Genomic DNA, 13294 nt, shown 5'->3' on the forward strand with positions numbered 1-13294 from the left:
CCTCCGAAATGAAAGAATTAGCTAGTTTAAGGACTCTAAGCCTGTCCGTAATGTCGTCTAGCGTAGAGGAACTAAGGTTCTCTTCAAGCGACTCAATCCAAAATGCTGCCGCAGCCGTAATCGGCGCGATACATGCAAGGGGTTGTAATATAAAACCTTGTTGAACAAACATTTTCTTAAGGTAACCCTCTAATTTTTTATCCATTGGATCTGAGAAAGCACAGCTATCCTCCACCGGGATAGTGGTACGCTTAGCTAAAGTAGAAACTGCTCCCTCCACCTTGGGGACCGTTTGCCATAAGTCCCGAGTGGTGGCGTCTATTGGAAACATCTTTCTAAATATTGGAGGGGGTGAGAACGGCACACCGGGTCTATCCCACTCCTTAGTAACAATTTCAGTTAGTCTCTTAGGTATAGGAAAAACGTCAGTACTCGCCGGTACCGCAAAGTATTTATCCAACCTACACAGTTTCTCTGGTATTGCAACAGTGTTACAATCGTTGAGAGCTGCTAAGACCTCCCCTAGTAGTACACGGAGGTTCTCCAATTTAAATTTAAAATTTGAAATATCTGAGTCCAATCTGTTTGGATCAGAACCGTCACCCACAGAATGAAGCTCTCCGTCCTCATGCTCTGCGAGTTGTGACGCAGTATCAGACATGGCCCTAGCATTGTCAGCGCACTCTGTTCTCACCCCAGAGTGATCACGCTTGCCTCTTAGTTCAGGTAATTTAGACAAAACTTCAGTCATAACAGTAGCCATATCTTGTAATGTTATCTGTAATGGCCGCCCAGATGTACTAGGCGCCAAAATATCACGCACCTCCCGGGCGGGAGATGCAGGTACTGTCGCGTGAGGCGAGTTAGTCGGCATAACTCTCCCCTCGCTGTTTGGTGAAATTTGTTCACATTGTACAGATTGACTTTTATTTAAAGTAGCATCAATACAGTTAGTACATAAATTTCTATTGGGCTCCACCTTGGCATTGGAACAAATGACACAGATATCTTCCTCTGAGTCAGACATGTTTAACACACTAGCAAAAAACTTACAACTTGGTTATAATCTTTTTTAGCAAAAAACGTACTGTGCCTCAAAGAGGTACTAACGATTAAATGACAGTTGAAATAATGAACTGAAAAACAGTTATTGCATCAAATTTTAAAACAACACAACTTTTAGCAAAGGTTTGTTCCCATTAGTAAAAAACAACACTAATTAAATTTGTACATAAGAAAACAAAACAACGTTTTTTATACACAGTCACTATAAGAATTCTCACAGCTCTGCTGAGAGAATTTACCTCCCTTCAAAGAAGTTTGAAGACCCCTGAGATCTGTCAGAGATGAACCGGATCATGCAGGACATATAAAAGTAGCTGACTGGAATTTTTTGATGCGTAGCAAAGAGCGCCAAAAACGGCCCCTCCCTCTCCCACACAGCAGTGAAGAGAAACGAAACTGTCACAATTAAAGCAAAAAACTGCCAAGTGGAAAATAATGCCCAAACATTTATTCACACAGTACCTCAGCAATGTAAACGATTCTACATTCCAGCAAAAACGTTTAACATGAGAATAGTTATTAAAAGGATTAGTGACCTTAACACAGTAGTTCCGGTGAAATACCATCCCCAGAATACTGAAGTGTATACATACATGTCATTTTAACGGTATGGCAGGCTTTTCTCATCAATTCCATTCAGAAAATAAAAACTGCCACATACCTCAATGCAGATTCATCTGCCCGCTGTCCCCTGATCTGAAGCCTTTACCTCCCTCAGATGGTCGAGAACAGCAATATGATCTTAACGACTCCGGTTAAAATCATAGTAAAAAATCTCTGTCAGATTCTTCCTCAAACTCTGCCAGAGAAGTAATAACACGCTCCGGTGCTATTTTAAAATAACAAACTTTTGATTGAAGTCATAAAAACTAAGTATAATCACCATAGTCCTCTCACACATCCTATCTAGTCGTTGGGTGCAAGAGAATGACTGGGACTGACGTAGAGGGGAGGAGCTATATGCAGCTCTGCTGGGTGAATCCTCTTGCATTTCCTGTTGGGGAGGAGTTATATCCCAGAAGTAATGATGACCCGTGGACTGATCACACATAACAGAAGAAAAGGAGCCTTACTGAGACCCTGTATTTAAGTTATTCACACAAGGTTGTAACCTCTCGGATAAACTGTTGTAATTACAATACATCCATGAGGAAAGTAAAATGAAACAAACAATCTTACTGGAATCTATGCCATGGAACAGGAACACGGCCCTTAAAGTGTGACAGATAGTAGCGTCGCTTCTGCCATGGACTTGAGAGAAGAAAGCAGGCAACAAAACTAATCAACGCTGAATGCTTGTGGAGCTGTTAATCTGAGTCGGGATTGTTTCGCAGGAAGACTCTCCCTGCATCTCCAGACTAACTTTCATCCATGCTCTCACTGAGAGGCTGTCAGGACTACTTAAAACTCCAGTCCCATTCCGAAGAGTACTACCCTCCATAAGAGACTAATCGAAAAACTTGACACTTTTCTGCTAACCTCCTGGGACGAAAGGCAAAGAATGACTGGGGGAAGTGAGAGAGGTATTTAAGCCTTTGGCTGGGGTATCTGAATTCAGGTTCTGAATTTCCCAAAAGTAATGAATGCAGCTGTGGACTCTTTCCGTGTATGAAGAAAATAAGCACTAAACTCTATAAGACAAAAAGCCCTCTAAATATGCTTCCTAATTGCTGCTGAACTGATAGGTTTGTTAGCTCACCCCTGTACAATGCCTCCAGTGAAGCCCAAGTGTTCAGAGAATGATTCCTGGGAGAAAAAAAAAAAAAAACAAACAAAACAAAACACAAGTAGATGGTTAGACAATGCTTTTTTCACAACAATTTATTAGCGAAACAAAATGTACCCAAGAAATCTAGAGAGGCAGTAAGGTTTATATTCTAATTATGTAGTACATTTATAGTTATTGATTCTAGTTTAGTTCTTAGCACTAGTGAAGTTTATTTAAGTTAACATGAAAGGACTGGTCATTTTATTTTCTGTTATATTAATATTCGGCCTGGCCTACAGCTGTAACTTTGAATCTTGTGTTGACAATCTTATATTGCTACCAAATTACAAATTTTCCCTACTGAGTAAACATGGGTAAATGGGTATCATGTCCCTAATATCAGCGTTTCAACTAGTCCTTAAAGTGAATGTCCAGTTTGAATCAGTGCCCGGTTTTTAAAAACCCTATTAAAAACAGGGGCACTTTCATTCATCAAACTTAAAATTTTACTTGTTTTGTTAAAATACTTACCTTTTAATCTTGAAAGCCGCTCCATGTGTCAAAAATGACGAATCCGGCTTTCTCCAATAACGGGGGGGGGGGGGGAAGCCGTAATTGGAGGATGCTGTATTTGTCATTGCTGACGTATAAAGTGACGAGTGGCATGAGCGGAAATCGCTGGAGCGGCTTTCAAGATTAAAAAGAAAATTTATGCTTACCTGATAAATTAGTTTCTTTTTAGACACGATGAGTCCACGGATTTCATCCTTACTTGTGGGATTACGCCTCCTGGTCAGCAGGAGGCGGCAAAGAGCACCACAGCAGAGCTGTTATATAGCTCCTCCCTTCACTCCCACTCCAGTCATTCGACCGAAGTTTAGGAAGAGAAAGGAAAAGCCAAGGGGCACAGGTGTCTGAAGTTTACAAAAATTAATAACCTGTCTCAGAACACGGCGGGCCGTGGACTCATGGTGTCTAAAAAGAAACAAATCAGGTAAGCATAAATTTTCTTTTTAAAGACGCGATGAGTCCACGGATTTCATCCTTACTTGTGTGATACAATACCAAAGCTAGAGTACACGGATGAAAAGGGAGGGATAAGACAGGAAACCTAAACAGAAGGCACCACTGCTTGAAGAACCTTTCTCCAAAAACAGCCTCAGCCGAAGCAAAGGCATCAAATTTGTAAAATTTAGAAAAAGATTGAAGAGAAGACCAAGTTGCAGCCTTGCAAATCTGCTCAACTGAAGCATTATTTTTGAATGCCCATGAGGAAGCAACAGCCCTGGTGGAATGAGCCGTAACTCTTTCAGGAGGCTGCTGTCCAGCAGTGTCATATGCAAAACGGACGATACTCTTCAACCAAAAGGAAAGAGGTAGCCGTAACTTTCTGACCCTTACGTTCTCCAGAAAAAAAAACATAATTTATGCTTACCTGATAAATTTATTTCTCTTGTAGTGTAGTCAGTCCACGGGTCATCCATTACTTATGGGATTATATCTCTTCCCCAACAGGAAGTTGCAAGAGGATCAACCAAGCAGAGCTGCTATATAGCTCCTCCCCTCACATGTCATATCCAGTCATTCGACCGAAACAAGACGAGAAAGGAGAAACCATAGGGTGCAGTGGTGACTGGAGTTTAATTAAAAATTTAGATCTGCCTTAAAAGACAGGGCAGGCCGTGGACTGACTACACTACAAGAGAAATAAATTTATCAGGTAAGCATAAATTATGTTTTCTCTTGTTAAGTGTAGTCAGTCCACGGGTCATCCATTACTTATGGGATACCAATACCAAAGCTAAAGTACACGGATGAAGGGAGGGACAAGGCAGGAACTTTAAACGGAGGGAACCACTGCCTGAAGTACCTTTCTCCCAAAAATAGCCTCCGAAGAAGCAAAAGTGTCAAATTTGTAAAACTTTGAAAAAATGTGAAGTGAAGACCAAGTCGCAGCCTTGCAAATCTGTTCAACAGAAGCCTCATTTTTAAAGGCCCAGGTGGAAGCCACAGCTCTAGTAGAATGAGCTGTAATCCTTTCAGGAGGCTGCTGTCCAGCAGTCTCATAGGCTAAACGTATTATGCTACGAAGCCAAAAAGAGAGAGAGGTAGCCGAAGCCTTTTGACCTCTCCTCTGTCCAGAGTAAACGACAAACAGGGAAGAAGTTTGACGAAAATCTTTAGTTGCCTGCAAATAGAACTTCAGGGCACGGACTACGTCCAGATTATGCAAAAGTCGTTCCTTCTTTGAAGAAGGGTTAGGACACAATGATGGAACAACAATCTCTTGATTGATATTCCTTTTAGAAACTACCTTAGGTAAGAACCCAGGTTTAGTACGCAGAACTACCTTGTCTGAATGAAAAATCAGATAAGGAGAATCACAATGTAAGGCAGATAACTCAGACTATTCGAGCCGAGGAAATAGCCATCAAAAACAGAACTTTCCAAGATAACACCTTAATATCAATGGAATGAAGGGGTTCAAATGGAACGCCTTGCAGGACGTTAAGAACTAAGTTTAAGCTCCACGGCGGAGCAACAGTCTTAAACACAGGCTTAACCCTAGCCAAAACCTGACAAAAAGCCTGAACGTCTGGAATTTCTGCCAGACGCTTGTGTAGAAGAATAGACAGAGCAGAAATCTGTCCTTTTAACGAACTAGCGGAAAAGCCCTTTTCTAAACCCTCTTGTAGAAAAGACAATATCCTAGGAATCCTAACCTTACTCCATGAGTAACTCTTGGATTCGCACCAATACAAATATTTACGCCATATCTTATGGTAAATTCTTCTGGTAACAGGTTTCCTAGCCTGTATTAAGGTATCAATAACCGACTCCGAGAAGCCACGCTTTGATAGAATCAAGCATTCAATCTCCATGCAGTCAGCCTCAGAGAAATTAGATTTGGATGGTTGAAAGGACCCTGAATTAGAAGGTCCTGCCTCAGAGGCAGAAACCATGGTGGACAGGACGACATGTCCACTAGGTCTGCATACCAGGTACTGCGTGGCCACGCAGGCGCTATCAGAATCACCGATGCTCTCTCCTGTTTGATCTTGGCAATCAGTCGAGGAAGCATCGGAAATGGTGGAAACACATAAGCCATGTTGAAGACCCAAGGGGCTGTCAGAGCATCTATCAGCACCGCTCCCGGGTCCCTGGACCCGTAGCAAGGAAGCTTGGCGTTCTGGCGAGACGCCATGAGATCCAGATCTGGTTTGCCCCAACGATGAATCAGTTGAGCAAAGACCTCCGGATGAAGTTCCCACTCCCCCGGATGAAAAGTCTGGCGACTTAGAAAATCTGCCTCCCAGTTCTCCACGCCTGGGATGTAGATTGCCGACAGGTGGCAAGAGTGAGACTCTGCCCAGCGAATTATCTTTGAGACTTCCAACATCGCTAGGGAACTCCTGGTTCCCCCTTGATGATTGATGTAAGCCACAGTCATGATGTTGTCCGACTGAAATCTGATGAACCTCAGGGTTGCTAACTGAGGCCAAGCTAGAAGAGCATTGAATATTGCTCTTAACTCCAGAATATTTATTGGGAGGAGTTTCTCCTCCTGAGTCCATGATCCCTGAGCCTTCAGGGAATTCCAGACTGCGCCCCAACCTAGAAGGCTGGCGTCTGTTGTTACAATCGTCCAATCTGGCCTGCGAAAGGTCATCCCCTTGGACAGGTGGGGCCAAGAAAGCCACCATAGAAGAGAATCTCTGGTCTCTTGGTCCAGATTTAGTAGAGGGGACAAATCTGAATAATCCCCATTCCACTGACTTAGCATGCACAATTGCAGCGGTCTGAGATGCAGTCGCGCAAATGGTACTATGTCCATTGCCGCTACCATTAAGCCGATTACTTCCATGCACTGAGCTACTGACGGGTGTGGAATGGAATGAAGGGCACGGCAAGCATTTAGAAGTTTTGATAACCTGGACTCCGTCAGGTAAATTTTCATCTCTATAGAATCTATAAGAGTCCCTAGGAAGGGAACCCTTGTGAGTGGTAATAGAGAACTTTTCCACATTCACCTTCCACCCATGCGACCTCAGAAATGCCAGAACTATCTCTGTATGAGACTTGGCAGTTTGAAAACTTGCCGCTTGTATCAGAATGTCGTCTAGGTAGGGAGCCACCGCTATGCCACGCGGTCTTAGTACCGCCAGAAGTGAGCCCAGAACTTTTGTAAAGATTCTTGGAGCCGTAGCTAACCCGAAGGGAAGAGCTACAAACTGGTAATGCCTGTCTAGGAAGGCTAATCTTAGGTACCGATAATGATCCTTGTGAATCGGTATGTGAAGGTAGGCATCCTTTAAGTCCACAGTGGTCATGTACTGACCCTCTTGGATCATGGGTAGGATGGTTCGAATAGTTTCCATTTTGAATGATGGAACTCTTAGGAATTTGTTTAGGATTTTTAAGTCCAAGATTGGTCTGAAGGTTCCCTCTTTCTTGGGAACCACAAACAGATTTGAATAGAATCCCTGCCCGTGTTCCTTCCGCGGAACTGGGTGGATCACCCCCATTAGTAAGAGGTCTTGTACACAGCGTAGAAACGCCTCTTTCTTTATTTGGTTTGCTGATAACCTTGAAAGATGAAATCTCCCTTGTGGAGGAGAAGCTTTGAAGTCCAGAAGATATCCCTGAGATATGATCTCCAACGCCCAGGGATCCTGGACATCTCTTGCCCAAGCCTGCACGAAGAGAGAAAGTCTGCCCCCCACTAGATCCGTTTCCGGATAGGGGGCCCTCTCTTCATGATGTCTTAGGGGCAGCAGCAGGTTTTCTGGCCTGCTTGCCCTTGTTCCAGGACTGGTTAGTTTTCCAGCCCTGTCTGTAACGAGCAACAGCTCCTTCCTGTTTTGGAGCAGAGGAAGTTGATGCTGCTCCTGCCTTGAGGTTACGAAAGGCACGAAAATTAGACTGTTTGGCCTTTGATTTGGCCCTGTCCTGAGGTAGAGCATGGCCCTTACCTCCCGTAATGTCAGCGATAATTTCTTTCAAGCCGGGCCCGAATAAGGTCTGCCCTTTGAAAGGAATATTAAGCAATTTAGATTTAGAAGTCACGTCAGCTAACCAGGATTTAAGCCATAGCGATCTGCACGCTTGGATGGCGAATCCGGAGTTCTTAGCCATAAGTTTGGTTAAATGTACAACGGCATCAGAAACAAATGCGTTGGCTAGCTTAAGTGCTTTAAGCTTGTTCGTTCATAATTTCATCCAATGGAGCTGTGCGAATGGCCTCTTCCAGAGACTCAAACCAGAATGCCGCCGCCGCAGCAGTGACAGGCGCAATGCATGCAAGGGGCTGTAAGATAAAACCTTGTTGAACAAACATTTTCTTAAGGTAACCTAATTTTTTATCCATTGGATCTGAAAAGACACAACTATCCTCCACCGGGATAGTGGTACGCTTAGCTAAAGTAGAAACCGCTCCCTCCACCTTAGGGACCGTCTGCCATAAGTCTCGTGTGGTGGGGTCTATAGGAAACATTTTCCTAAATATGGGAGGAGGGGAAAAGGCACACCGGGTCTATCCCACTCCTTCCTAATAATCTCTGTAAGCCTTTTAGGTATAGGAAACACGTCAGTACACACCGGTACCGCATAGTATCTATCCAACCTACATAATTTTTCTGGAATTGCAACCGTGTTACAATCATTCAGAGCTTAAATTTAAAATTAGAAATCTCTGAATCCAGTCTCCCTGGATCAGATCTGTCACCCACAGAATGAAGCTCTCCGTCTTCATGTTCTGCAAATTGTGACGCAGTATCGGACATGGCTCTCACATCATCCGCGCGCTCTGTCCTTAACCCAGAGCTATCACGCTTGCCTCTTAATTCTGGCAATTTAGATAATACTTCTGTCATAACAGTAGCCATGTCTTGCAAAGTGATTTGTAAGGGCCTCCCTGATGTACTTGGCGCCACAAAATCACGCACCTCCTGAGCGGGAGGCGAAGGTACTGACACGTGAGGAGAGTTAGTCGGCATAACTTCCCCCTCGTTGTCTGGTGATAATTTCTTTGCATGTAAAGACTGACTTTTATTTAAAGTTACATCAATGCATTTACTACACAACCTTGGAAAATACTTTTTCAAATAAATTTACAAGCAATATAAAAAACGCTACTGTGCCTTTAAGAAGCACAAAAAGCTGTCACAGTTGAAATAACAATGAACCAAATTAGTTATAGCAACCAAATTTTCACAGTAAATGTATTAAGTTAGCAAAGGATTGCACCCACCAGCAAATGGATGATTAACCCCTTAATACCCAAAAACGGATAACAATTTAATAATTAAAGTTTTTATCACAGTCAAAACACACTGTCACAGGTTTGCTGTGACTGATTACCTCCCTCAAAATGAATTTTGAAGACCCCTGAGCTCTCTAGAGACGTCCTGGATCATGGAGGATGAAGTAGGAAGATTGTGACTGAATTTTTACTGCGCAAAAAAGCGCTAAAATAGACCCCTCCCACTCATATTACAACAGTGGGGAAGCTCAGTTAACTGTTTCTATGCAGAAACAAAAGTTAGCCATGTGGTAAAAATCATGCCCCAATAAGTTTTATCACCAAGTACCTCACAAAAAACGATTAACATGCCAGTAAACGTTTTGAACATACATTTTAAAAGTTATGAAGTGTTATTAATAAGCCTGCTACCAGTCGCTTTTACTGCAGTTAAGGCTCACACATTACTTCAGTATTAACAGTATTTTCTGAGTCAAATTCCATTCCCTAGAAAAATACTTCAGTGTACACACACTCCTCAGCCTAATACCAGTCGTTACCACTGCATTTAAGGCTGAACTTACATTACATTGGTATCAGCAGTAATTTCTCAGTCAATTCCATTGCTTAGAAAAATAATTTACTGCACATACCTCGTTTGCAGGGGGGCCCTGCATGCTATTCCCCTTTTCTGAAGTTACCTCACTCAGAACGTGCAAGAACAGCCAGTGGATCTTAGTTACGTCTGCTAAGATCATAGAAAACGCAGGCAGATTCTTCTTCTAATGCTGCCTGAGAAACAAACAGCACACTCCGGTGCCATTTAAAATAAACTTTTGATTGAAGAAATAAACTAAGTTTAAAAACACCACAGACCTCTCACAACAACCTATCTTTAGTTAGTTTGCAAGAGAATGACTGGATATGACATGTGAGGGAAGGAGCTATATAGCAGCTCTGCTTGGGTGATCCTCTTGCAACTTCCTGTTGGGGAAGAGATATAATCCCATAAGTAATTGATGACCCGTGGACTGACTACACTTAACAAGAGAAAATGTCAGAGAAGACTATTGACGAAAGTCCTTAGTCGCTTTTAAGTAAAATTTTAAACCACGTACTACGTCCAAATTGTGCAGAAAATGTTCCTTCTGAGAAGAAGGATTAAGACACAAGGAAGGAACAACAATCTCCTAATTAATGTTCTTGTCTGAAACAACCTTAGGAAGAAAACCAAAGTTTAGTACATAACACCACCTTATCCGAATGAAAAATAAGGTAAGGCGAATTATATTGTAATGCCAAAAGCTTAGACACTCTTCGAGCAGAAGAAATGGCAACAATAAATAAAACTTTGCAAGATAACAACTTAATATCTATGGAATGCATAGGTTCAAACGGAACCCCTTGAAGAACTTTAAGATCTAAATTCAAACTCATGGAGGAGCAATTGGATTAAACACAGGCCTGATGTTAATCAAAGCCTGACAAAAGTATTGACCATCTGGGACATCTGCCAGACACTCGTGTAACAAAATAGATAAAGCAGAGATCTGACCCTTTGGGGAACTCACTGACAAACCCTTCTCCAAACCTTCTTAGAGAAAAGACAAAATCCTGGGAATCCTAACTCTACTCCATGAGTAACGCTTGGATTCACACCAATAAAGATATTTACGCCCTATATTATGGTAAATCTTCCTAGTTACAAGCTTACCTGCCTGAAATAAGGTATCTATGACCAAATCAGAGAAACCTCGCTTGTATAGGATCAAGCGTTCAATCTCCAAGCAGTCAGCTTCAGAGAAACTAGATTTGGGTGGAGGATGGGACCCTGAATAAGAAAGTCCTTCCTCAACGGAAGTGTCCAAGGCATGTCCACCAGATCGGCATACCAAATCCTGCGAGGCCACGCAGGAGCGATGATTATCACTGATGCCTTCTCCCGTTTGATTCGAGCAATAACCCGGGGAAGAAGAGCAAACGGAGGGAATAGGTATGCTAGGTTGAAGGACCAAGGAACTGCGAAAGCATCTATCAGCTCGGCCTGGGGATCCCTGGACCTGGACCCGTATCTCGGAAGCTTGGCATTCTGGCAAGATGCCATGAGATCTAACTCCGGCCGACCCCATTTGAGAATCAGGTTGGAGAATACTCCCGGATGGAGTTCCCACTCTCCCGGATGAAAAGTCTGTCTATTCAGAAAATCCGTTTCCCAAGTGTCCACCCCTGGGATATGGATCGCTGACAGAGAGCAAGAATGAGCCTCCGCCCACTGGATAATCTTGGCTACCCCAGCCATCGTTAAGGAACTCCTCGTTCCTCCCTGATGATTGATGTAAGGCGGTCATGTTGTCCGTCTGAAAACTGATGAACTGGGCCGAAGCCAACTGAGGTCAGACCAGAAGAGCATTGAAGATCACTCTCAGTTTCAGGATGTTTATAAAAAGTACAGACTCCGCCTGAGTCCACACTTTGCAAAATCATGTTCCCTGGGATAGGTGATCAAGAGACAACCACCATAGAAGAGAGTCCCTTGTCTCCTGATCCAGAGTTAGAGGAGACAAGTCTGCATAGTCTCCGTTCCATTGCCTGAGTATGCTTACCTGCATAGGTCTGAGGTGGAACGAACAAACAGAATTTTAAGGGTCTCAAGGCGCTGCTCATTTTATCAACCTTGGAAGGATGAAAGGCTGAGTGGACCTCACCGGGATTGAACCTGCAACCCTTGGGTTGTTACAGAGCTCAGCCACAGTGCCTTAGCATGCTGAGCTATCTGTCCGGCTATTGTCCATTGCCGTCACCATCAGCCCGATTACCTCTATGCACTGAGCCACTGAAGGCTGAGAAGTGGACTGAAGGACTAGACCAGTATCGATAGACCTTGATTTCCTGACCTCAGTCAGAAAAATCTTCATTGATATGGAATTTGTCATGATTCCCAAGTAAGTTACCCTTGTGCTTGGGACTAAGGAACACTTTTCAAAAAGTCACCTTCCACCCGTGAGATCACGGGAAGTATAACACTGTGTCCGTGTAAATCTTGCTTGCTGTAAGGATGACGCCTGGACTAGGATATCAGCCAGAAAGGGCGCCACTGCAATGCCCCGTAACTGAAGCACCGCCAATAGAGATCCCAGAGCCTCTGTGAAAACTCGGAACTGTGGCAAGACCGAAAGGAAGGACCACGAACAGGAAGTGTTTGTCCAGAAAGGCAAACCCTAGAACTTGAGACGATTCTCGTGAACGGCACATGTAGGTACTCGTCCTTTAATCCACCGTTGTCATAAATTGAACCTCTAGGATCAAGGGAGGAATGGAACCAATTAATAGTTTCCATCTTGAAGGATAGTACACTTCTTAAAAAAAATGGTCTGAAGATTCCCCTTTTTCAGAAGCCACAACCCGATCGGCATAAAAAAAACCCCAGATCCTGTACCAGTACCAGTATTAGAACTGGAACAATCACTCCCAGGTCTGAGAGGTCTCCTACACAGTGTAAGGACGCCTCTCCTTTTGTCTGATCTTCAGACAATCTTGAAAGCAGAACCTGCCTCTGGGAGGAAAACATTTGAGCTGGAAACCAAACTTGAGCGAAAACGAAAAGTCAGCCCCCTACAAGATCCATTCCCGGACCGTGGCATGTCCTGCATGCTGTCTTTGAATCAAAAGCAGGCTGTGTGTTTTTTTTTTGTTTTTGTTTTTTCGTCAAGCCAGGTCCCAACAATGTTGGCTCCTGGCAAGGAATCACCAAAAGCTTAGATTTAGAGCATATAACTGTAAAACAAGGCTCTAATCATAAGGTTCCAAGAGCTGGAACAGAGCCACCTATGCTCCCAGTTTGATAACTGGAAGGGAAGAAATTGAAATAAAGGAATTGGCCAATGTGAAAGCTTTATCCAGTCCTGGATTTTATCCAGGGAAGCTACTGACTTAATAGCATCAGACAACGCATCAAACCGATATGCCGTCAAACTAGTGACGGTAGCAAAGTACACAGATGGTTGCCATTGTAAACACTGGTGTGTGTCCCATTTCTAAATTTTGTCCATAGGACTATCTAAGGGTATAGAAGTTCTCGTAGTGAAGTTGAAACTACTCCTTCCCCCCTAGGGAATGTGTCCAGCCTCCTTAGCTGAGTAGGCTATGGGAAACAGTCTTGTAAATATAGGGAATGCCTAAGGTACCAATTCCATCTGAAACGGAGATTCTCAGTAACATGGAAGAACCTCTCTTTCATGTAATTGGCAAGAGTCCATGAGCTAGTTACATATGGGATATAC

The 13294-nt window shown here is 43.3% G+C and overlaps 1 protein-coding gene across 1 annotated transcript in view; it reads right to left on the reverse strand.

The window, feature by feature from the left end:
* The window catches only part of SMARCA4 (SWI/SNF related, matrix associated, actin dependent regulator of chromatin, subfamily a, member 4), a 293213-nt gene that overhangs the window by 158845 nt on the left and 121074 nt on the right, over positions 1-13294 (reverse strand). Inside the window, 1 exon segment of the mRNA XM_053719399.1 lies at positions 2765-2811. Within this exon segment, the coding sequence (XP_053575374.1) occupies positions 2765-2811 (47 nt within the window).

This window comes from Bombina bombina, chromosome 6 (assembly GCF_027579735.1).
Source record: "Bombina bombina isolate aBomBom1 chromosome 6, aBomBom1.pri, whole genome shotgun sequence".
Lineage (NCBI taxonomy): Eukaryota > Metazoa > Chordata > Amphibia > Anura > Bombinatoridae > Bombina > Bombina bombina.